The following is a 23003-nucleotide window of genomic DNA, read 5'->3' on the forward strand; positions in this document are numbered from 1 at the left end:
TCAAAGCTTTTCATAATAAGGATATTCGTTTTTGACAAGACACCAGCTTTGATAAGCCATCTGTGCTGATACATGACATGCAGTGTATAAACAAAAGGTGATAATTGTTAATTTCCAGACGCATCAGGTGGTTTAGACGCCCAAAATCAGTAGAGAAGTTGCACAAAGCTGTTTGTCCATAGGAGAACTGTGTCAGCTCACAGTGCTAAAAAGATTATGACATGTTAAGAGCTTTTTTTTTTTTTTTTTAATTCTTATCATTTTCTAAAAGCCAACTAATGTTCCGGTGATGTTTTTATTGTCCTCTCTTAATGAAAGGACGGGCTGACACACAATAGACCCTGGCTGCCAGCTACATAATGTATAAAACATTTTTACTCATTATAGAATGAACATTTTACAGGAACAGCCTCTCTAGCTTCAACACTTTCTATTTCTACCTTCCCTGTCAAAACCAGCAGTGTCTGCTCCTCTTTGCGTTCTTACCATAAACCAAGATGAACAACGACAGAGGACAAAAGAAAAGCACAGGCAGGCAAAGGTGAGTCACAGATTTCCTGCTCCCAGAGGACACCTCCACACCAAAGAGATGATTTCTATTAGGCCATGAGCAAGTCTGAATCCACAAACAGTGGAGCCAATTATATGCACTTCTTACAAGAGATGGAGGAAAAACAAGTGAGGCAGTGTCAGGCAGCATGGCAATTAAACCCACACAGGGGCTATGTTTTCTCCTCTTGCTAGCCTACCACTCAAACACAGGGTTCTACAGTACGTCTGATCAAACAGACGAAATATTTCACAAATATTATTACAAGAGGAGACGCAGTCAAGACAGAACAAAGGGGCAATGGTAATAAATTGCCCTGGAACTTTTATCCACAATGTTGTGCGGACCAACCAGACAACTGCAGCTTTCTAAGTTGACTGAACCAACACCGATGTCCTGTATTTTACTACAGCTGTTGATGGCCCTCAGAAGAACTGGTCTGGTTTTGAACCAAGACTGTATAAAACAAAAAAAGACTCCATGACGTCACCCATTGGCTTCTGAAGCGTCATTGTGAAGCTCAGTGACAGTGGCTCTGGCCGTTGCCATCTTGGCAGTGCCTGACTCCACTAAACTTCCAGTTAATCCAAATATTGGGCAAAAAGGTGGAACATGAGTAGAGCTGAGGCAGGTGGAATGAAGCCTGGTTACTGAAACCCAGCAACTAGCTGTCACTCAAAGCAGCCATTCCCTTAATTATGCATAAATAAAGAATTGGCTATACAGACCAAAATCACTTTTGTACCAGGCTCCAAGCATGTTTACTGCTGTAAAGTTCAGCATTTTAATATGGGGGTCTATGGGGAATGGTTTGCTTTTGGAGCCAGCCTCAAGTGGTCTTTTAAGGAACTGCAGTCACTTCGGAGTTGGCTTCATATTTCATGCCTGAAAGTTGCCAGTTGGTTTTGAGGTGTTCATTTAAGGCTTACAAATTGGGCTGTTGAGACTGTGAAAAACTCTGTGGTTTGGCTGTTTGAAAACCTTATAGTGTAATTTAAATCATTTCCTTTTCATCTTTCTGTTTGAAATAATATAATCTGGTCCTTGTGAAGCTCTTCCTACATCATCTTTGAAATCCAAATAATCATAGTTGACTGTCTGTATATATCCAGAAGCAATGTTTGATTTGATTTTACTACATTTTAAGCATTTTGAAATGCAGAATTGAATCATTAAACCTCCATGAACTGATTTTTGGCCACAATTGCCTCAACACACATCCAAAAGACTCAAAACCACAGTTATATCTGAGCTTTTCACTCAGCCCGGCTGTCTGCTGTTACGGCTTGAAATAAGGTTGATGAGAGCCATGAGAGTCAACCAAACATTAAAGCTGTGGGTTGTCAAACAAAACAACGAGCTGAAAGATGCGAAAACGCTCTATAGAGCTGAGGGGAACTGCTGAGTGCTGCGATAATGCTCTGTGGGTTCACCAGTACAAGTGACCTCTTTCACATGACATCGTCATTTGAGCCGTTGTTATTATAAAAATATTGATTGGTGCAGCTTTAATGTTCAGTATAAATAACAATACTGATCGGTTACAAATAAATTAGTCAGTGTTGCTTTAATGTGAGAGCTCTGTGAGCCCTGTGAATCGCCCTGGGAGATGCAGAAATGACATTTTCAGTATGTCAATGGATTTTCTGAAAACCACCTAATCCCTTTGCAGATTTCAGAGACAGATATCTTATTAGGAGCATGCAGAGTGAGTATTCCATGTTAAGTGGTGGTCCTTATAATCAAGACAGGAGATGACTGGAGCTCTGATTAAATCTGACAAGGCTTCAAACCAGCTCAGCTTTAAAAATGCCCTGAAGCTTTCTGCATTCATAGTCTTGGCTACTACTGTGTGCCAGATGTAAGGGCCAGCAAGGAAACAGATGAACTTATCCTGTGTGGAAGCTGTTTTTTTTTTTTTTTTGTTCTATGAGATTACAATGGTCTGCATGATATGAACCAATTCAGTTTCTAGTGAATGGTTACACTCAGTGCATTTTGACCGTATTTAATGTATAGTGTTACCACAAAGCACGACATTGTAGGTTTACAAAACACGCTTCAGACTATTTTTCTTCCCCTTCATTCATTCATTATTCATGATTCAATTTTCACTGAGCATGAGAAAATTAATGGGAGGAAGCAGTTTGATTTATGAGCAGGGTCTGGTCCAATGTGAGCCCCCAACTGCTGGTAGGCCCATCTGCTCCCAGAATAAGTCATACATGTAAGCACAGTGTAAGTAGCCACTCTGCACAGCTCTAGAAAATGCATTTCTAATGATGGAATACCCCCACAGACGTCCATTTTTGCAATCATTTGAAAAGATTTTTGGCTGTTTCACATGTTCTGTAGAGCTTCACTAAAATCTATGACTGCTGCAACGTAACAATGTCCACATGCTAAAACACTGGCTTGTTGATGAGCTGAAAACCCAATGAGAATTAACTAATGAGGAGACGCAGTGGGACATAATGACATGAGGGAAAAAAAACAGTGTTCCTTGCAAAAAGGTAAAGGTATACTGAGAATATGGTTACACAACAATGTGTCATTCTGTAGTGCTGCCAAATGACTGAGAAGGGCATCTGTGTGGGCAGCTTGTAAATCCCAACTACTGTTTGCCAAACAATCTTTTACATTAGCCACTTGTTTACTGGCCAGTTATGAAGCTGGAGAGAGGAAGGGCTACATATTTATTGGATGCAGTCCTTCTTTAACTATAGCACTTGTCCTTTTGAATCCTGCTGACTCGATTTGAACTTCACTGCTCTCACTGACATCTGAACAAGAACAGTTTCATATGCCTCTGTGATGGCTTCAAGTCATTTCAGTAATGCACACTGCACAGAACAATCTAAGAAGGAGAGCTGCTTTTATCCTCCACCCGCTTTATTGTCACATTATAGGATCCTCTTAGGGGCGACATCACAATAACTTTATTAGTCTTTGATTGACCGGTGCACCATGTTTCCCAGTGTGCATCCTGTTTGCCTTTCTTCTCCTACACTGTTGAATATCCTTAACTGGCAAACTTTTTGGACTTGTTAATAAATGCAGTGCTTCACATTTGGACAATAGCAAAAACAAAAAAAATAGCATCTCAAAGTGAACTAGCTTTTTGTTCTTTTTTTAGTTTGCTTTATGGCCTCACACTTTTTATTGCAATTAAAGATGATCACCGACTCAGTGCCAACAGACTGGGGTTGTCTCAAGTTTACCAGAGGACAATGTAAAACCTGAGTAAAGGCTGATGGTCCTGAGCCAGCACAAAGTAGATGTACATCTTATCGAGGCATTAGAAACACTTAATTTTCCATTTGGATGAAATATGAAGAGGTTTTCTGTATAAAATTAGCACTTTGCTTGAAGGAAGCTATAACCTAACTGTTATATTCTTGTTTTGCACTCTCAATGACAAAGCCAACATCTGGTATACAAAAACCTCTATTTTGTAGATTAGACTTCCGGTGAATGAAGAATCTTTTCAAAATGAGAGTAAAGTGGGCTAAAATATGTCCAATTGATTTGTGGAGTTGGAGTTTTGAGTGTTTATCTTCTCCTAACCATTCAGCTTTAAGAACATGTTTTCAATACAAACCTAAAGACCTCAAAGGAACGCTTCCTGTGGCCAATGCAGAAATAAAGAGTACTGAGCTCTATTGAACCTCGACAAGGCCACAGTGAAGTGACGCCTGAATCTGCTGACTGCACCATCATCCCGTGACACATAAAACAACCACATGTTTTAAAGTGTGCAGAATAAATACGTAAATGACACTCACCACATTGTGGGTCTGCGTTTGTCCAACAAGGATCAATATGTTGGAGCAGATTATAGACAGGCAGAAGTTGAGCAGGATGATGGATCGTTCAGAGCGAATATATCTGAAGGAGAAAAGAACAACAAAAAGCAACCAAAGTCAGTGTTTCTTCGTGCCATTCGTAGCCATGTGGTTGCAGCTTATGCCCTTAAAGACTTTGCAATTACCTCCAAAGCACGGCATAGATCACTGCCAACGTGATCAAGGCGAGGCAAGACAGACCACAGCCAACTATCAATGTCACAGATGGGACCCCTGAGTACTCCATGGTCTGTGGAGGAGATAGAGCAAGACGAAGCAGTCAGTGGGAGGTTGGATGTGGTTCATGCAGGACAGTAAACCTTTATTGTTGCCCAGAGATGGAACCAATCAAAACAACAACCACCAGTCTGAATAGTCCACAGTGAGTTCCTTAATATACTGTGAGGTTTGAAGTGTGTGCGTGGGCTTGAAGGTTGTTTAGGTACATGCCCAAAACTTTCCACCTGTCTGCGCTGGAAATTATATTACACAATAGCGAAGGCTGAAGCAAAGACATTGGAAGACTGGAGAGCATCAAAATATGGTTTCTGTTTGGTTCTGTCATTTGTTTTTCCAGTCAGATTTAAAATCATGATGGCTGGCCAATCATAGGCCTGCGATCTGGAGCATACTGTACACCGGTGTGGTTTTGTAAAGTGCATATAGCCACGAGTGAATCATTTCCACTTTTATGGCTAAATGAATGCTGTTCAATGCTTGGGGCCTGATATAGCTGGAGGGAACAGATTTCTTTGTGCTCTCTCTCAATTGCTGCTGTGTACTAATGCAGAGGCCACAGTGTAAGTACTCTATGTTCTCAATGTTAATTACTTTATCTTCTCAAGAAATTACAGGCTTCTGGTTCCCTTCACAGCGGTCTGATCTCAGCGATGATGAGCCCAAGGCATGCTCTCCGAATCTCACCTACAGATATCTGTCAGCTTTCCCGCTGTCAGTCAAGAAAGCAGCCCCATGGAAATGTTAAATCTGACAACTTTTATCCCTCTCCCTCGCCTAATGTGACTGATGAGAAGAGGGGACACGCAGGCATCGGCATGCACACGCCCTCCCGCGTGCACGCGCGCACGCAGAGTTATCTAAATCTATGTGCAAACTAGAAATATCCCCCACAATCTCCCTTTACCGCTGAATTACTATTTAACGGGATTAGCACAGCAAAGATTCAATTTCCATTCGCACCAGCACACACACACACACACACACACACACACACACACACACACACACACACAGAGGCAGCGTTTCTCCTTTACATTGGCCTATAAAACCCACACTGAATAACAAATCAATAGCCTACTTACTATTTCTCTTGGTTGCTGAGCCAAAATGGCGAAGGTAGATACACGATCACATAAGCATTTTGTATGGGATGCATCTGTGAGCACCGTTTTACATCCTTTTGTGGACCAGGCTCCCCAAGAATCGTTCCTGCAAGAAGAAGGCAGAGGCAATTTAGAGGTTTAATTCCAGCGGTGGCACGACTTCACAGGACTTATCGACATCGCTTCGTGGTTTTTCACTTAATTATTTATTTGAATCGGGAGAGCCGTACAGACTGTTACATGAAAGAAAAGAAAGAAAGAAAGAAAAAAAAAAGGCGAACAGACACATCGACACGGCTCTTGTGTGGCTACAAGCAGCATTTCAGCTGGAAGCAGATAGAGAGGCAGAGACACGGAGGAGGGGGAGGACGCACGGAGCTGTCCAAGCAGACCGGTGCTGATTGATTCGCTATACGCAGATAAACACCAAGCAACTGATATCAAAACACCGTTTTCCACCCGTAAAGCGTAGAGATAAGAGCGTTTATAGTTACCTGCATGTCTTTCTGCGTGATTTTCTATTCCTCTAGATGTTTCCCAAACGACTGTATTCCTTTTTTTCCTCCTCTCAATGCCCCCCTGTTATCCTGTTCTTTTTTTCCCCCCCTTTCGGTTGATTTTTCCCCCCCTCTTTCAACTGTTTTAATTAGCAGCTTTTGAATGCTTCCTTAGGGGGATTTTCACCCTGGAAACGGTGGACAGCATCAGATTGATACTCTGTTCCTCTCTGCTGGCGTGAGAGGGGGAGGCTGATACAGTGAAAAAAGAAACGCGCGCTGTCGCAGGATCTGTTTATTCGGCTGCACGTCTAATGATATGACGGGAATAAATGATGTTTTTGGAGTATTCCTGAAGATCATTTTACACGAAAGTTGTCGCAGCCCGGTGCGAAGCGCTTTGCAAAAACCACTGCAGAACTAATACCACCCCGCGGAAGCAGCGCAAATGGTTGCAGCCGGTCCCCACTTCACACCACTAGCAGGTGAAATGAAAGGAGCGCTTCTCTTCCATTTGTCATTCGCCCCCACTCATTTTCAATCGCGAAAAAAAAAAGAAAAAAAAAGCACCCTCGTTGATTAGATACCCCACGTGCAAACTTTATTGACAGGCGCGTGCTGACATGACTGAGCTCGGATCAGTCTTTGCCGCAACACATAACCCGATATTAAGATTCGCGTCACAAAACGCTCGAGCAAACACCTGTTGTCCTGCAAGACACCTTGCTGTCTTCACACCCCACAGCTCTCATTTCATGACAAAAGGAGAATCAGATCCATGCCACTGATTTAGAACAACGCTGTTGATTTGTGTGCCAGGTGGCCTCTGCTGTGTGGAGCAATCCTGCTTTGTCATTTGGTCAATATGGCAGCAATATTTATTATTCCTGAAAGGGACTGTGGAGCCAAATTTCCAACCAGGGCCAAGCAGTGCTCTGGACTGTGTGCACACACTATTTACTCCTAACTGGGTTGTGACTTTGAGGAAAAAACAACGGGTGTCTGTTCTGGTACCACTCCATTACACACCATAGGTTAAAATTTTGAATATCATAATACCATATCAGAATAGGTGGTTCTAAAGTGTCTAAATGTAATGTACAACAAATGTGCAAAAATTGCCTTGTCATAATGGTGATACATAAAGCCCATCTTCTCCACAAGCTGTGGAGGACGTATCTCACAGCAGCCACAGCTGGAGCCCTGAATCACGTCTTTAAGGTTCGCAGCAGATGCACCATTCTGCTGATTGAAATCTTCAAGGATTTCTTTAGTGGTTTCATAAGGGAAGGTTCAAAAACTGACATTTCATGATGATAACTAAAAGGAAAGTCTACGGTGAGGCTCTTGAACAAGTCCTTAGTGTAACGCTATTGAGCTACATTGAATTGAATATGAATAAAACAGTGACTCAGAGCATCTTCTAGTGACTTGGATGCCACAGTGACATTAGAAATGTTCTGAGACATTGTATAGTGGAGGATTTCTTTAAGCTGGAGGCCAAATCGGTGCATGATAGACAGAAAACGACATGATTGGCAGAAGCCATGTTGGCTAAAATGAGACGCCTGTGGGTGTCATTAGGACCTCCATTGTATAACCTCCAATCATTGACAAAAACCATGTTGCTGATGGCCTCCCAAAGCACTTTTAAAGCCCCGAAAGCAGAAAACCTTGCAAAATTAAACCTCACTGAAACCCCTTTTCATCAGTAGAGGTGTGTGCCTGTACATGAGCTTCCAGGTTTGAAACCAAGATTAACATTGGTTTTCTTCCAGCCTAAATAATTGCCCTGGACTATGTACTGTATGAGTGGGAATTTCTTTGAAACTGTCACTACTATTGGGGAGGAGGCTCTGTGCACATTCATGCACGATGGAAAACAGCAGTTTGAACATGTCCTTTAATCACAGGCCTTTCATTGTTTCCTGTAGGACGGAGAGAGGACCATGAGGAAGTCGCTGGGTGACCAACAAGCATCGCACCCTTTTTACGCATCTGCACGCATGAGACGGTGCCGCTGCACTCTCAAAGCATGATTGTCACACTCAGAAGCAAACCTACTCTCCGATGCACGCTTGGTTACGATGAGATTGATGCCTCGACTTCTTGCAAACTTTGTGAAGAATCCGCCACTTCCCCTGGTGAGGACTCAATCCTCGACATGATCTGTTCCTAACTTTTGACTTGCTAGATGTTTGCTTCTCTTTTGCAGCAGTGAGAGAAACTGACAGGAGAACATCCCTGACTGGGGATTCATGTACGCCACGTTTGATGTGTTCTCTGACCTTATCTGGGCTCGGTGGCCTTAGAAAATCAAATGTCCCCGAGAGAAAGTGTCAGTGTTGATCTTAACCACAGTGAGACTGATGACGCTGATGTTTATCACATACCCTTTGTTGACCACCTTCTATCCATGCAGTGAGGTATTGACGACTTTGTTGGAAAATTTCTACCATCGCGATATGTGACAGAATGTGATCGTGCTCCAATTTGAACACATTTAGGTGTCAAGAAGCAAGACAAGTGACAGCAGTGACATAAAAAGTCAGCAAAGTTTAAGACACATTCAGTATTTAAACCCTCGCGTCTGGCTGAAATAGAGACAGACAGTTGCTCAAAAGTCCAATTAGGTTTGTGTTCCTTGCTGAACTTTGACAGATTGAGTTCTTCCAGCCACAGAGATCTTATTACTAAACCCATAACTTATCCAGATGTCCAAGCAGTGCACTTAAGAGTCAAACAGCGAAGCTCTGTAACCTCATGGTCGTCCAGCTAAATAAGCTGGAGCAGCTGTATATATTAAATGACCAGACCGGGCTGCAGTTTTTTAGCCCGTGTTGTTCTTATACGTGTCAGTAAGCTTTACAAATGAGACTGCTTTTTTTTTCACCATATAGCATCTCCTCAGTAATGGGGAATAACAATCCAAAAACCTATTTAAATGCATTGCATGCCTACATCAGATTAGCCAGGCACTGGGCTGGGGGCTCAAAGAGCGCTTTAGGCGATGCACTTTAGGCAATTTTATAAAGTCTTGAAAGACTGACACACAATGACGGGCAGAGGAGGGCTGGGGCAGTGCTGGGAAATTATTCCATCCATCTTGGATCTCTTGATGACGGGCAATTTATATCAGCCTGTGGGCCTTGCTGCGTTTGTTAGCTGAGTGAAGACGAAAGAAAAATGAGTGCATATTTTTATATAGCAAGAAAAATCTTATTAATCCTGAGAGGGACAAAACTCTGGAAAGGAGGTAGAAAAGCAAGAGCCTGCAGTTTGGGTTAGTCAGGGAGGACATGAGTGGCTCCAAAGGTGCATACAAAGTGATGGTGTCTTGCACCTGCTAACAGGTCCATTATGCTTATTATCACTGCAGTAAGGTGACCTTCAGTGCACCTCTTACTATGTCTGTCCTCATCAGTTTCTATTCATTTTACCTTGCATGTGTTGTCAGATGTCGTAACGCAAAGATATTTAAATTTACATCACTGGCAAAATATTGTTGCAAACTCAATTTAAAGCTTTGTACAGTATGAATCAACCCCACTAGGTTTACAAGTAAAGAAATATATGAATAATCAATTAAAGCAAAGAGAATCAGTCATGAGTCACAACAGCACCGTGGCACTGCCCCTCAGGGTGCACATGTGATTTACCCCAACTCACATCCTGCACTGTCACACACACAAACACTGCAATACATCCTGCTGTCAACTAATGCTGCTGTCAACTAATGCATGGTTAGTGTCCTCGTCAGTCCATCACGAGTCCTCGCTGGAGCGAAGCTTACAATTACTGCAAACATCGCCCACATTGTTGCTTCTTCTGCATGCCAGCGTCCTTTTACAGTGCGCAGCGATCATTGCAAAGTGGACAAGCGGAGGTCCTGAGCAGAATCCAAAGTGGTTTTATTTCATCATAAATGAACCCACCAGAAATAATGAAAGCCACACTTTCGCTGTCGTTCTCTCCTGATCTGCAGTGTCGGCACTTTCCATTCAAAACCAAACCTAAGAACACCAAAAAAACATTCCCTGGGACTGAATCTGATCAAGTCTGTGGTTCAAATGTGTCTGTTTGAGGATCTATGACGTGAGAAGTCCTGACAACTGCTGATCTCAGATATGAAAATGTCAAAGAAGCTTGGCATCAAAGAAAAGAACCATTAGAGAGCACTTTCTGCAGAATCTGAACAGATAGATGGAACCGAAAATCAAACACATCAAACTGAAACTGAAAGATGAAGCTGGAGACGTGAATTTTGAGCTTTAAATATTAAACTACTAAATACATTTTTTTTTTCTGTTAGTAAACATCAGCAGAACAAAGCTGAACTAAAAGTGTATGAAACTGGGCCAGTGGCACTCACATATCTTTTAGTGTCTATATTTTAATAATGATGGGAACCCAGCTGACGGAGAACCGGACCTTCCAGTACAGACTTCTCTTGTTCTTCAGTTGTGCTGCAGTTTTCGGCGAGGCCTGTTTGGCTGGAATCCAGCATCTCCAGATGTTTGTAGAACCTGAAGCTGCAACAGCTGCTTTCCACACCTTGACACGTAAATGATTCATATGCTTTGATTCCACAGGATGAGTGTTTCTGGTAACATTCATGGTGCGAACTGTGCAGCACTGAGTCATTCTTTAGGAAAAGCAGACTTACAACATTTTACTACTGATCGCTTCAGGTAACTGTATTTTTGTCTTCACAGGTTTCTCAGCCGTTAACATCATAATCGTTCTAATTTATGATGAATCTGTACAATGTTTTGCACAAAATTGCAGTTGAATCCAACAATAAACTGCTTGGTCTCGTTACTGCCTGGTGTGTCCTCCAGTTATTTTTATCCCATCCTTTAGGCTGTTATTGTTTAGTATATGGCCTTCTATGTTCTGCACAGTAAATCATCTCAACTGACTCGAGGAGAAACTGTGCAACTTTAAAAGAAGGAAATACTTAATCCTGCTGAGTTTCAGTGCTGCACTTATGGCAAATGCATTTGGCCATAAAGATTACAGTCTGTGTGGTTATACTGCACCGTAAAAGGGACACTACATTTAATACTTGCAATAGCATCAGTGTGGTACTATAATTTATTACGTGCAGAGTGCTTTAGAGAAAAAGCAAAAAGATCAAATAGGGGAAAATAAATCTTAAAAGAAAGAAACAGGTATAATAAATATGACAGTCATCAAGAAGGCTGAGTGTTGTAAGACGATGTTTTAAAGAGGGGTCAAGATGCTGTTAATCCTGATGTGGCAGGTTGTTTCAGGATATACAAGCCTTTAATGATGAGGGTGGTCCTCTTCAGTTTTGGCCTCCATAAGACTCTGCTGGATAATCTGAGAGGGGGTGCTAAAATATCTGCAATTAAAAAGTCTGGAAGACACTCATGTGGCTTCCCATGTACTGCTTTACAAGGTGTTAAAAGCATCTAATTGCAGGGGAATGCCAAAAGGCTGCAACTGTCATTCGGTAATTTTCTTCTTCTGCGAGTTCGGTGGCAGTCTGGAACAACTAAAGAGTTAGAACTTATTCAATACTCAAAGCGAGATTAATTCATCTTCCCACACCATTTCAAGAAAGACGTGTTTGAAGCTTAGACAGACTGGAAAGTAATCTGATTTAAACTCATGACGCAATGATGCTAAATTTCCAAGATAGTGCCAGATATGTGCAATATGTCTTAATGTGAATAGGAGATTATTCCCCTCCCCCTTCAAGTATTTATCTTTGAACACTACAGGGAAGTGAACTGATCTGAAATCACTGGCTTGTATTTCCTATTTTTCCCTGGCACAGCGGTGGGATATTGGTAATTTCAGGCCTGTTTGATAGCTGAAAATATTGACATTTGAAAGAGTAATAAAAGTGTATGCATCTGACATGTTTACACTTGGTGCTGTGGAGCTGCAGAGTTAAGAGTAAATGAAAAACAAGATATTGGCTCTCTGGATGCTCTAATGTTTTTCTCAACACATGGAGGGCTTCATCCCAACATGATGATTTCTATCTTTTATCTCTTTTTTTTTCACGGCATTTCTTTTCTTCATTACTTTAAGGTAATCACTGGGCCAGCCAGGTGCAGTTGATTGTCCTCCAGTTTTCTGGCTGACAAGGCGAGTCAAAACATGGCAATTCCAGGAAGCACACAACATCGAATGCGGCCCAGACCTCCGCTTCATGTGAAACTTACTACAGCAGCTCTGACAGGTGAGCAAATTGGCTTACTTTACTTGGAAAGAATTAAATGAAGATTGCTTGGAAACAAATTACCTTGTCAAGACTTCTTAAATGCATGTTGAAATGATGCAGAAAAAGATCTGCTGTATTGCTTGTATTCAAATGAATTATCATCTTATTGGTGGTGGTAGACTTTCTCATGTCCTTGAGTAAAAGTACTTGAAAAATACTCAATTACAAGCAAAAGTGCATTCACATATATTAGTTACAGTTGGTGCTAATTTCAGTCAGTTTATATAATATGCTGTTTGCTAGTATAATCAATAACAATGCATATGTAAATTAAATGCAAATGTAAAATATGAACCTGTGAAGTAGTCTGCTTGTAATTATAGCTAAACATATAATCTACTCAGTACTGCTGAGGAAGAATTTGTCCAATTTGTAAACATGAGAGGCTCTCGCTGTCTCTCTTATTTTGCTGAAACAAACATTTTTTCCAGTTTTGCAGTTATTAAGATATAATAGCACCTTGTTAAAAATGCACCCACTTGGTTCACTCAGCAGAGCAACATATGGGCAAACGGCCAATACAGAAAGCCACAAGGTAATTGAGGAAAGTATGGATTCTGTCACAGTATCAAGGTACAGCTTTGTGGTGATGAACAGCATGTTCTCCTCTTTAACGGGCCTCCTAGTCGCTTACTCAAAAAGACAAACCACAACACTTTTTCCTGGCATTGTCACATAAGAATATTTATGCCTCGGGCTTCCACCCCTGTGGTGAAAGTAAAGTGGCAGAGACTCAGGTGTGGCAGCTGTCTCAGCCCTACAGCTTTTACTGTGGCTGCCTCCAGTGCTCGGCTCAGTTTTCACATGTTCTGCATCCGGACCACAACAAGTTAGTACAGCGGGCAGCACAGAGGACACCGTTCTCCACTTGTGAACAACATTTTCATTCTGCTAATTGTTACAGTGAGCACTCTCCGTCCGTTTGAACCAACATGGCTGACAGATGGCGTATTACCCCCCTCAATGAGTCCTGAGAGTGGCTGCTATTGTGTAATAGGACGAGCCAACTGTTTGAAATGAACATGATAATCATACCACAAAGTCATTCGGCGGTGCTCTGATTAAAACGACTTGGTGTGGATCAGAAAGAAATGCTGATATGAAACACTCGGTTTGTGAAAGTCAGGGAAAGAATGGAGCACAGTTGTCCCAGTTGTATCTTTCTTGTTCAAAAATAGACCAGTTGCCCTCAAATATCATGATAGAGGACAAACCATGCACAATTCACATGCTATTTCAAAGTAAAAATAACAACCTCGTGTGAGTTGTTGCCTAAGCTGGTTCATCCACAGCCTGTTAGATTAAACTGAGGTCTGAAATACTCCAATAACTGTTCATCAAACTTTGATTAAAGACACTAATAATAATATTACTCTCTCTAGTATAGAGAGGGCTGTGTTGTAACATGTAATGCAGCAGCGTGTGTTCTCATTTCTGCTTCAGAAAAACATACCAATCCATTTACCCATCAACGCATCTCAACATAAAGATTGATCTTAAAAGCATAAAGATTTCAGTTCTGGTTTATTTGGCGACACCTGTGGTTACTGGTGGTAACCGTAAGTGCCTTTTACAGTAATGACATCAGTCCCCGAGCTGTGTTCAAAAGACACACGTATCGACCATTGGGGGAAGCAAAGCAGCCCTGAGCAGCTACTGTGCTTTGTCAGAAATGCAACAGAGGGAGAGCAAGTAGTGTGTCTGTTTACAGCCATAGGCTGAGAGGACTCCCCACATTCAACAATACTTGTCATCTGTGTCACGTCCAATGAGTGCATGCATCGCCTCCTGTGAATCCCTTGTGCATGTGAGTGCAAGCTGAATCCCACACAGGAAAAGCGAACTCCTCCAGTAACGATTAAAACTGCTATATATAGAGAGACAATTACAGCATGCAAATACACTGAATGGTCATTGTTCAAAAAATCCTGGCCATTAATAGTATAAAAAAAGGGGTTGCCTTTATGAAAATTTCATGACTTTTTCCTTAAAATAATTCAACAACTATCAGCGTCTATTCCTTTTTTTGTGTGTGTAATTAGTAAATAATTGCCTCTCAGCTAAAGTAGCAAACAGGCTTCACCGCAAAGTAGCATGAAAAGTTGACTTTGTGCAGGTGGAAATGCTCCAGCATCGTTTTTATGGAGTGACACTGTGACAGGCACGCTGCTGTCAACTGTTAACTGTGCAGGTACGGAACTCATTCCACAGCAAACAAGGTGACATCAAATCTCCTTCAACAGCTTCACAACACCGAACTCAAAGGACACGAATAGCAGTCAGTGAGCAGCTCAGAAAAGCATTCATTAGGTGTGTAAATGTGTAGAGTGCGGACAGAAGAATGACAACATATTGCACTCTAACTATATACTATAAATGTGATGCTTATAATGTTTAAACTTTGTTGTGATTGTGTCAGACCTTTACTTGTCTCCATGATCATTCTTTAGGCTTAACTTTGTGCTGTTGCTGTGTTTCTTTGTGATAATGCAGCTGTGCATATGTATGGAAGATATATTGGGAGATTTGGAGCACCACAGAAAAAAATACATTTTGCAAGCACATAAAATATATTTTGAGCAAAGCTTTATTGTTTGCTCAATAAATGCATTTGCATGTTTGGTATTATGCATAATAACGTGCAATAATGTCTCCTCTCACTCCATACATATGTCGTCCTGATTTTAGAGAGTTCCCCCTTGCTACGTTATGTAATTCTGCAGCACTTGTGGCTGACGCTCCAGCACTTCAGGCACTGACTATCTGGCCTGCTTGCATCTCGCTCACGCTCAGTTGTGAAATTAGTATTTTTCAGATGTCCGCTGAAGCCAACGCAGGCTGCTAATTGCAACTCACATGTACGAATGTCTCTAGAATTGTGATTTACAAGAGTGAACTTATGACTCATGAGTGACTCACGAATGACGGCATATGCTGAACAACTGCAACTGTAGAAAACCACACCAATACTGACTCAGACACTGAAAAACTCCTCAAACTGAACAACAACTGGCTTAAATCAAGACATGTTAGGGTCTCAGCAAAGCATTGACATCATACAGTATGCCTCACAACAGCTTCAGCTATACCTGGCCTTTTGTAGAGGGCTGTTTTATCTCATAAGATATTCCTGTTATTTTGTCCACCCCTGATAATGGTTTAATGTATAATTTTGCCTTGCAGGTAAATTTTCTCCAGCTCTCCTGCTTGTTGGCTTCTCTGCAAAGATGCGCACAGGAGAGATGTGTTTGTGAAGGGAGGATGCACACTAACCTAATTTCAGAGACGTAACAGCAAAGCAAGATAACAAGTATGCTACCCTGAAACCCACAGCATTACTTGTCGCTGACAACAAACCCAGGAAACACATAATCGAAATTAGAAGAGCTTAAGTGAGTGAAAGTGCATGCCCACTTACATGATGGTGCTGTCCCACAGCGCACAGTAAGGGTTCATTGTTCCCTGGAAGGCAAGAAAAGGACAAAATGTTTACCAGGTAAACTATGATGATCATTGATCATCATCATCATCATCATCATCATTATCATTATACATCAGCTGCCTATTTGTCCTTCTACATTTGAAAATGTGCTTCACGTGTGGATTAAGCTATCAGACACACACACACACACACACACACACACACACAGACACACACACACACACACATTTGCTGACACGTTCAGACTTACATGCACTTTATCTCCAAGATGAATAAAGAGGCCTCGATCATAAAAGGGATTGTCCAAGTAATTATCTGACTGCAGCACATTCTCCTGACACCGGATGCTGCAAATTAATTAGCGAGCCAATTAACCGCCATTGTGTGTCGACTAATGGGCGGCGATATGTGCTGTGGTCATTGCAGACCATTCAGTCAACAGACAAAAACTATTTCTAGAGCGTTGAAAGAAGGAGCCTTTAATCTTTTATGGCGAAACTAACATGCAAAGCAATATTCATGGGGCCAAACATCTGCTGAAGATGTCAGTCCCTGTGATTCAAAATGACAGGTGGTGCTTACATTTGCCAGGTGAGCCAGTTCAATCTCCAGGTGGGACTCAGTCGCCTTGGGCTCAGGTCTCACAGTCACAGCAATGACCTTGGAGTTCACAACTGTGTCGTTCCTGAGCATAACAAAGATGACCGAAAGTTAGGACATGATCATTTCTTGGATTTTGAATTAGTTTTATTGTCTGTAACAATGTGCTAAAGTAAAGCCCCATGTTTGGCTTAGCTGTATTAGCATACTGTATATCCCTATAAATGTTACATGGAGCTTATGGGTATAAAGGATGAACATTAGACAACATTTCCAGTGCTCAAAGCCTTTAACCTGATTTCACTTCAAACACCTGAGGTCTCTTTTTATGCTCTGTGAAGAAGCATTAACACTTGCGGATTAGGTTTAAGTGCAGAGTGAGTGAGACTTATGTGGGATCTATAAGGAACACTGGTATGAAAACCTGATTTGGGGTTTCTGTGTGCATATTTTGAATTGAAAGTCCCTCTCTGCTGGCTAATCTAATCATCTGAAATTTAGAGTGAAAGTTCTTTGAATTGATTTTTAAACTAATCAAGTATTGGCCTAAGATATTTTCTCTAGTGCGGCTTGTATTGAATGGTAACCCAAATATCAAACACTCCATAGCAGGGGGATTGAAAAAGCTGCCCATTAGACGTCAAAGCAGCTATACAGGATGTTTGCCAGTAATGGTGTTCAAAACATCCAAGCAGACCAGAAAGCAGGGAGGACAAATCAAAGGCTCACCTGAACTGAGCGAGGTGTTTCTTTGTATCCTACGCTTTTAAAATCTGGCACTATAGTCCTGTTTCATCTTCAGCTATTGTATAGTTTGACAGAATATTCTTTTTATTAGAAGCTGAAATCCACGAGCACTTCCCACAAGGAAGAAAACTGTCAACTTCATAAAGGGAAGTAGAGGTGATACTCCAGCAGCCCCCTGTCCTACCAGCACCACTTGAGTTGAGAATATTTTTACCTGACTTTATCACGGGGTGCAAGTCAACTTCTTTCAAATGGAGCTCAGTGGAGTGAATGGGTACACTCTTTAGTTCTCCACTCTAAGTGCACTGAGAGTTTTCTGACATTTGGTGGCAAAAAAAAAGTTATTTTCTTCTTTGAAACTTTACAAGCTTAAAATCTGGCAAATGGAAAATCCTCAAGTCTGACACTTTAGCCACTCGATCTGCCTATCCTTCTGTTAGTCTGGAGAGGGCGAGCGCCAGTGTCCCATTATGAGCTCCTCTCCACATGTGCACAGAGGGTTGCTGCTCCACCTGTGACAGCTGGCCTGGCCGGTCCTTGAACGACCGCTCTGTCCTTGGGACGTTGGTGCCAGGGACTTGTTGATTGGGGTCTGACACCAGGTGTTTGTTTGGGACATCCTGCTGCTTTTCCAGGCACTAATGTCACCCTTAATTAACTACATATTGCATGCTACAGTGAATATGTTTCATTTGCTAAATTAGAGTCAACACAAATACATGAATTTCTCCAAGTTTCGTGCATGCAAAAATATGGCGTTTGTTGTCAGTAAGGACAAAATTAGGAGAATTACAAATGAGAAGTATCCATAAAAGGTACAATATGTAAGAATTGGCCACCTATTGAAGGTTGCTCCAAACAAACAGTGAGTGACCACTAACTGCTGCTCACTATACTCTTTGCTGTAGCTACTAGCCGCTGTTAGCTAGTTAGCTCAGTTAGTCGTAGAGCTAGCAGCCCTATTAGCTGATGGGAGTCTGCCCTGGCCTCGAACTCGAACTTCATTTTTGAACGTTTTCACCTGAAATTCTCACACATTGCTCCTTTAAAAGTCATTAGCTTCAACTTAAAATAACTTAACAACAAGTTCAGTGCAGGGAAAGTATCTGGTTTTCTGTTACTCCTGTTGAAACAGTTTTAAGTCTTTGAAGTGGAACATTTCAGGGACACTGGAGTCAAGCACAGACGGTTTTTAAGACTTGATCTACTACTCTGAATATAAATGGACACCTCTGCTGCTTCCAAAGGATTAAATCTGTCTCATATTTCCTCTTGCCAGCAGACCAGAAAATACAGACAAGGAGATACAGTATGCAGCACTTACTTTGGTGAAGGTAGCATGAGTCCAAGAGTCTTGTACAGAACTGTTCCCAAAATGAAGACAGGTGAGCCTTCCATATCTGGCGGGAAAAATTAACAATTAATTAACACTAATGCCCTTTTTCGTAGTATCACCCAGCCTCGTTATACAATCAGATCTTGTTGCCAGATTTTAAGCTAAAAAGTAAATATTCAAAATGTCCATATCATATGTTTCATACTGTAAGTTTTGCCTTCCAATAACACGGCAAATTTTCATTATTCAAAGGAAAGTTTTAATTGGGAGTAACACTTGGCTTCAGTAAACCTGCTACTTTACAGTGCCACAGTAATTTCTGCCAATAAAAAAGATTTTTTTTTGTAACAAGGAGAGCTTTTTGCAACTTTTTTCAACCGACTTTGTTGACTCCAGTAAGAGAAGTGCGAAAACCTACAGCAGAATCAGCCTCTTACACAGTCCAAATGAGAGTGGCTGGGATTAGGCACATGGCACAGGCTCCCAATCAATGCCTTGCTTTGTTATCTTTGATATATTCCATTCAAGACTGATCACGCCAATTAACCAAATTGTTCGGCTCTGGACTGCGATATACAGTGGCAACTGGCAGTGTTTGAAAGGATCTTGAAAATGCTGAGTCCATGGAAAGCTCAGTGACTGAACAAGCACAGGCAAGCAAACTGGCTTTGTTCAAAGGCTTGTAGCATTATTTGACTTTCCCAAAACAAGGGGTGAGGTAGCATAAAAATACCCTCTACACAGCACTGATGTACTGTATCTGGGTGAGAGTCTTATTGTAAGTTTTCCGACAATTCAATACTAAAATCATTCTGCTTTTCCTGAAAAGTCAAGATATTTGATTTCCACTGGCCAACAAATACTTCACTGTCTACTGCAGGGCTGCCCAAAGTGGGGCCTGCAGGCCAAAGCTGGCCCATTATAATGTCAAATGTGGCCCATCAGACACTAAAAATACAATTAATTTAACACAATTATAATCTAGGTAGCTGTTTAATCTGTTTCATTATTTATGAGGTAAACATGTTCTTTAAATATAATTAGCATTTTTCATGATGTGAGCACAGAGGGATGAGCGCAGGAAGTCAGTCATTAAAGGGAACTTGGGATCCTACTACATCTTAATGATACAATACAATATTGCTTCGGGCCAGTTTTTGCCCTCCAAGTGAAAATGTTTGGGCAATTGTGATTAATTCTACATTTCTACCTCAGTTTCCTCTGCATATATACATGTTGCTGCAAGGTTTATTCAGAAGCAAGCTACAGATACATTCTAGGGCAAAGTTTGTACACGCAGACTGTGTGTGTGGCTTCCTAAAGAAAGATGCATTGGACCAGAAATAGAATGGCTCTGTGAAATACAGTCAGTCACATACCTGCTGACTGGGAAACAAAGAGGCCCTTTGGGATGACCACTTTATCTTCGGAGTTCCTGGCCCAGTCAACCATGCCTTTACGACCCTTCATGGGGAAGTTGATGTCAGTCATCACAGACACTGCTGGAAGCCTCTGGATGCTGGCCACTGCAGAATTCAAACACACAGACCAACGAGGAAATACTGATGATCAATATATTGTACTTTGGAGTATTTATGAGTTTGCAGTTATTAGTTATTGTTGGTTGTCTCGTGGAGGATCATCTTAGATCCATTTGCCAAAAAGTCAGCTTGTGATGAAGGATCCACCTTCACATGTGACGTGTTTTTCCCATCTCATACAGTCACAGGTTACAATTAATTGAAGTATGGGACACACACACACACCCAGATGCATGCTTATGTGTTTTTTCATATTTACATATTAATGTGCTCACATTAAGCTTGCTGCATAAATATTGCATATTACCATCATTTTATACTGATTTGTATCATTTTTTTAATAATCTTAGACAAACAAACTTTGCCTCCAGCTGCTATGTCTGGCTGTTAAAAGGTCAGATGGGAAGACTGAGGCCATTCTCATGTCTGTATGGTAAATATGAAGCTGATGCCAGCAACCAATTAGCTTAGCTTTGCATAAGGACTGTAATCTATTATTTATTTATTTTAACCAGTTATAACTTACAAATTCTAAATTTGAAATATAAGTTGTGGTTGAGCGCGGTTTATGTGCTGGACTACTGTTTGGCTGTGAGCAGTGACTTTGGAGAGAGCTGAGGAAGCTGTTCCAGTCTTAACACTAAGCTAACTGGATGCAGGCTGTAGCTTCGTATTTACTGCACGGACCACTGTCTGCATATAAAAATGGACAACATGACAGTTTCACAGAAGTGAAGCCAAAGCATCTTGATCGCCCCCTGGTGGCTGACTCCAGTGTAGGTCATAAACCCTGCACCCCATCTTAGCGGATGGGACATGGGTCAAACTAAAATATAAATGTAAATGTCAAATAAATTTTTCCCAAAGATGGTATTTAATATTTAAGGTAGTTCCTATCAAACTGATGTTTCTCATAAGTTTGGTTTTAATTAGTTATGTGATTCTATAAAGGGGGTGCGATGTCATGATTGACAGCTGATTGAGTCGAGCGACTCACGACTACGCATCACTGTTACGCCTGTGGTTTAACATTTTGAAATGATACCATGTGAGTGAGTTTTCTATCTTTATAATCTCTTAATGTAAATCAAAGCCTGAGTTTTCAGCTGTGTAGCAGTCAAAAAGTTTTATGCCCGAAAAGTGATGTAACATTGCACTCTTAGTGCAATGTTACATCACTCTGGTCAGAGTACTTCTCCTTACCTGTTTTCACCTGCTAAATCTCCACTTGAACATTTCAGATTAGGTGAAAATATGAGCACAACAGAGCCGAAACTTTCATCTATCAGAGGTTGTGCAACAACATATCTGCTTTACTCTTTAAAGGCACAATCTCTATTCCAATTTTAAAGGAAAAAAGGTCAAGAGACAGGATTGTAGCCTGCTATCACTCCCAAACTGAGAGGCAGATCTTTAAATACTCGGGCTAACAGCACACTGCAGTTACATCTCTGCATTCAGATGCTGTTGAAGATTTGTTTACTTGACAGGCCTATATTTCTAATTGCGATAAAGTGACAAACTCAGAAACACTCATTTTCATTTATCAAACTGAATTGCACATGTGAATATACAAGCAATTTATATGTCAAAGAAATCCCCAAATAGGTTGTTAATGCATTCATGTACACATTGCCCACCAAGTGCAAATCAAAGCTACAGCTGGCATCTGACAACTGATAGACAGGTAATCTCCTTAATCACTCTTCCCTCTTCTCACCTCCACGATGAGACGCCATAAAAGGCCAATCCGTGCACTAAGGCAACAACAAGGAAAATTCCCAGGATCAGCTGAAAAGGCCTCAACATTACAAGGGGAGGATAAAAATGTACGGTTCTCTACCTGGTATCACATCCAGCCTTGGTCAGGTGGTGCTTCAGCGAGGGGAATCTGAGGCTAATCCTACCATTGATGCAAAAGCTCTATTGTTCCTTGTGCTCTGCCAATAATACAATTTGAATCCTGGCAAGACTCCATGTTTGAGTGAAATCTGTGACAGAAGGTGTGTCTGTGTGTTTCGGATGATCCAGCAGCGGGCATGAAATCACAGAGTGCCACGAGACCTGGAATTTGCAAAGAGGCCTGTTCACAGCACCAGATGTTGGAGCGGGAGTGGTAAGAATGTGTGTGTGTGTTGGGGGGTTTAGTCACAGGGCACACTGTGAAACACAACAGGGTGTTAGAAAAACTGCCTTTCAGAGTTCGGGGTAATTCTGCAGGTAAATGGGGCTTTGCACTTGCCTGATGGGGCTAGACAGCATAAATAAAGTGATCATTTAGGATTGTGATGCTTCTGAACACCGATTCAGTGCATTCTGCATGGCTCATTTTCATAAGAGGGAATTATAGCATTGCTCATTACATCTGAATGCGTTCATGAGAGGTTCAGCATTAAGTAAACTGTTGAAGTCTGACAACACAAACATTTTGCACAGAAAATAAATTAATGAGCATTTGCAGCTATTGTATGTGTGTGTAATTGCAATTAATCACTATTAATGTCAAAATATTCTCTCGACCGTGAAGTACAGCCTCGCAATAGACAGCCAGAACAAAGATGTCAGACGCGCATGATGTATTTCACCTTCAGAGCGGTGTTTAATTTTCTAACATGTCCCAAGCTTCACTTTGTCCTCCAAGTGTTTGCTTGTAAGGAGAGTGAATAAGTTGCCGGAGTGGAGAGCCTTTTGCAATCAAGGTTATTTGACTAAAAGTAGGAGGACAGAGAACGATGCATCGGTGACAGCCAGTATTTATCTAGGTGTCAAGAGGCTGCCGTAAATTAGTGACGAAATGATGCCGCAATATCTTACTCAGCCAGATGCTCTCCACTTGGCTTCCA

General features: G+C 41.4%; 1 protein-coding gene across 13 annotated transcripts in view; it reads right to left on the bottom strand.

Annotated features, from left to right (window-relative positions):
* adgrb3 (adhesion G protein-coupled receptor B3) overlaps positions 1-23003 on the bottom strand; it is a 113502-nt gene that overhangs the window by 15643 nt on the left and 74856 nt on the right. For all 13 annotated transcript variants that reach the window (XM_076742530.1, XM_076742533.1, XM_076742532.1 and 10 more), the window contains 7 exons: positions 19999-20145; positions 18608-18683; positions 16519-16621; positions 15913-15956; positions 5718-5844; positions 4542-4645; positions 4336-4438 (listed from right to left, as the gene is read on the bottom strand). In XM_076742530.1, coding sequence (XP_076598645.1) covers positions 4336-4438; positions 4542-4645; positions 5718-5844; positions 15913-15956; positions 16519-16621; positions 18608-18683; positions 19999-20145 — 704 coding nt within the window. The remainder of the gene's footprint in view (positions 1-4335; positions 4439-4541; positions 4646-5717; positions 5845-15912; positions 15957-16518; positions 16622-18607; positions 18684-19998; positions 20146-23003) is intronic.

This window comes from Chaetodon auriga, chromosome 11, assembly GCF_051107435.1.
Source record: "Chaetodon auriga isolate fChaAug3 chromosome 11, fChaAug3.hap1, whole genome shotgun sequence".
Taxonomy (NCBI): Eukaryota; Metazoa; Chordata; class Actinopteri; order Chaetodontiformes; family Chaetodontidae; genus Chaetodon; species Chaetodon auriga.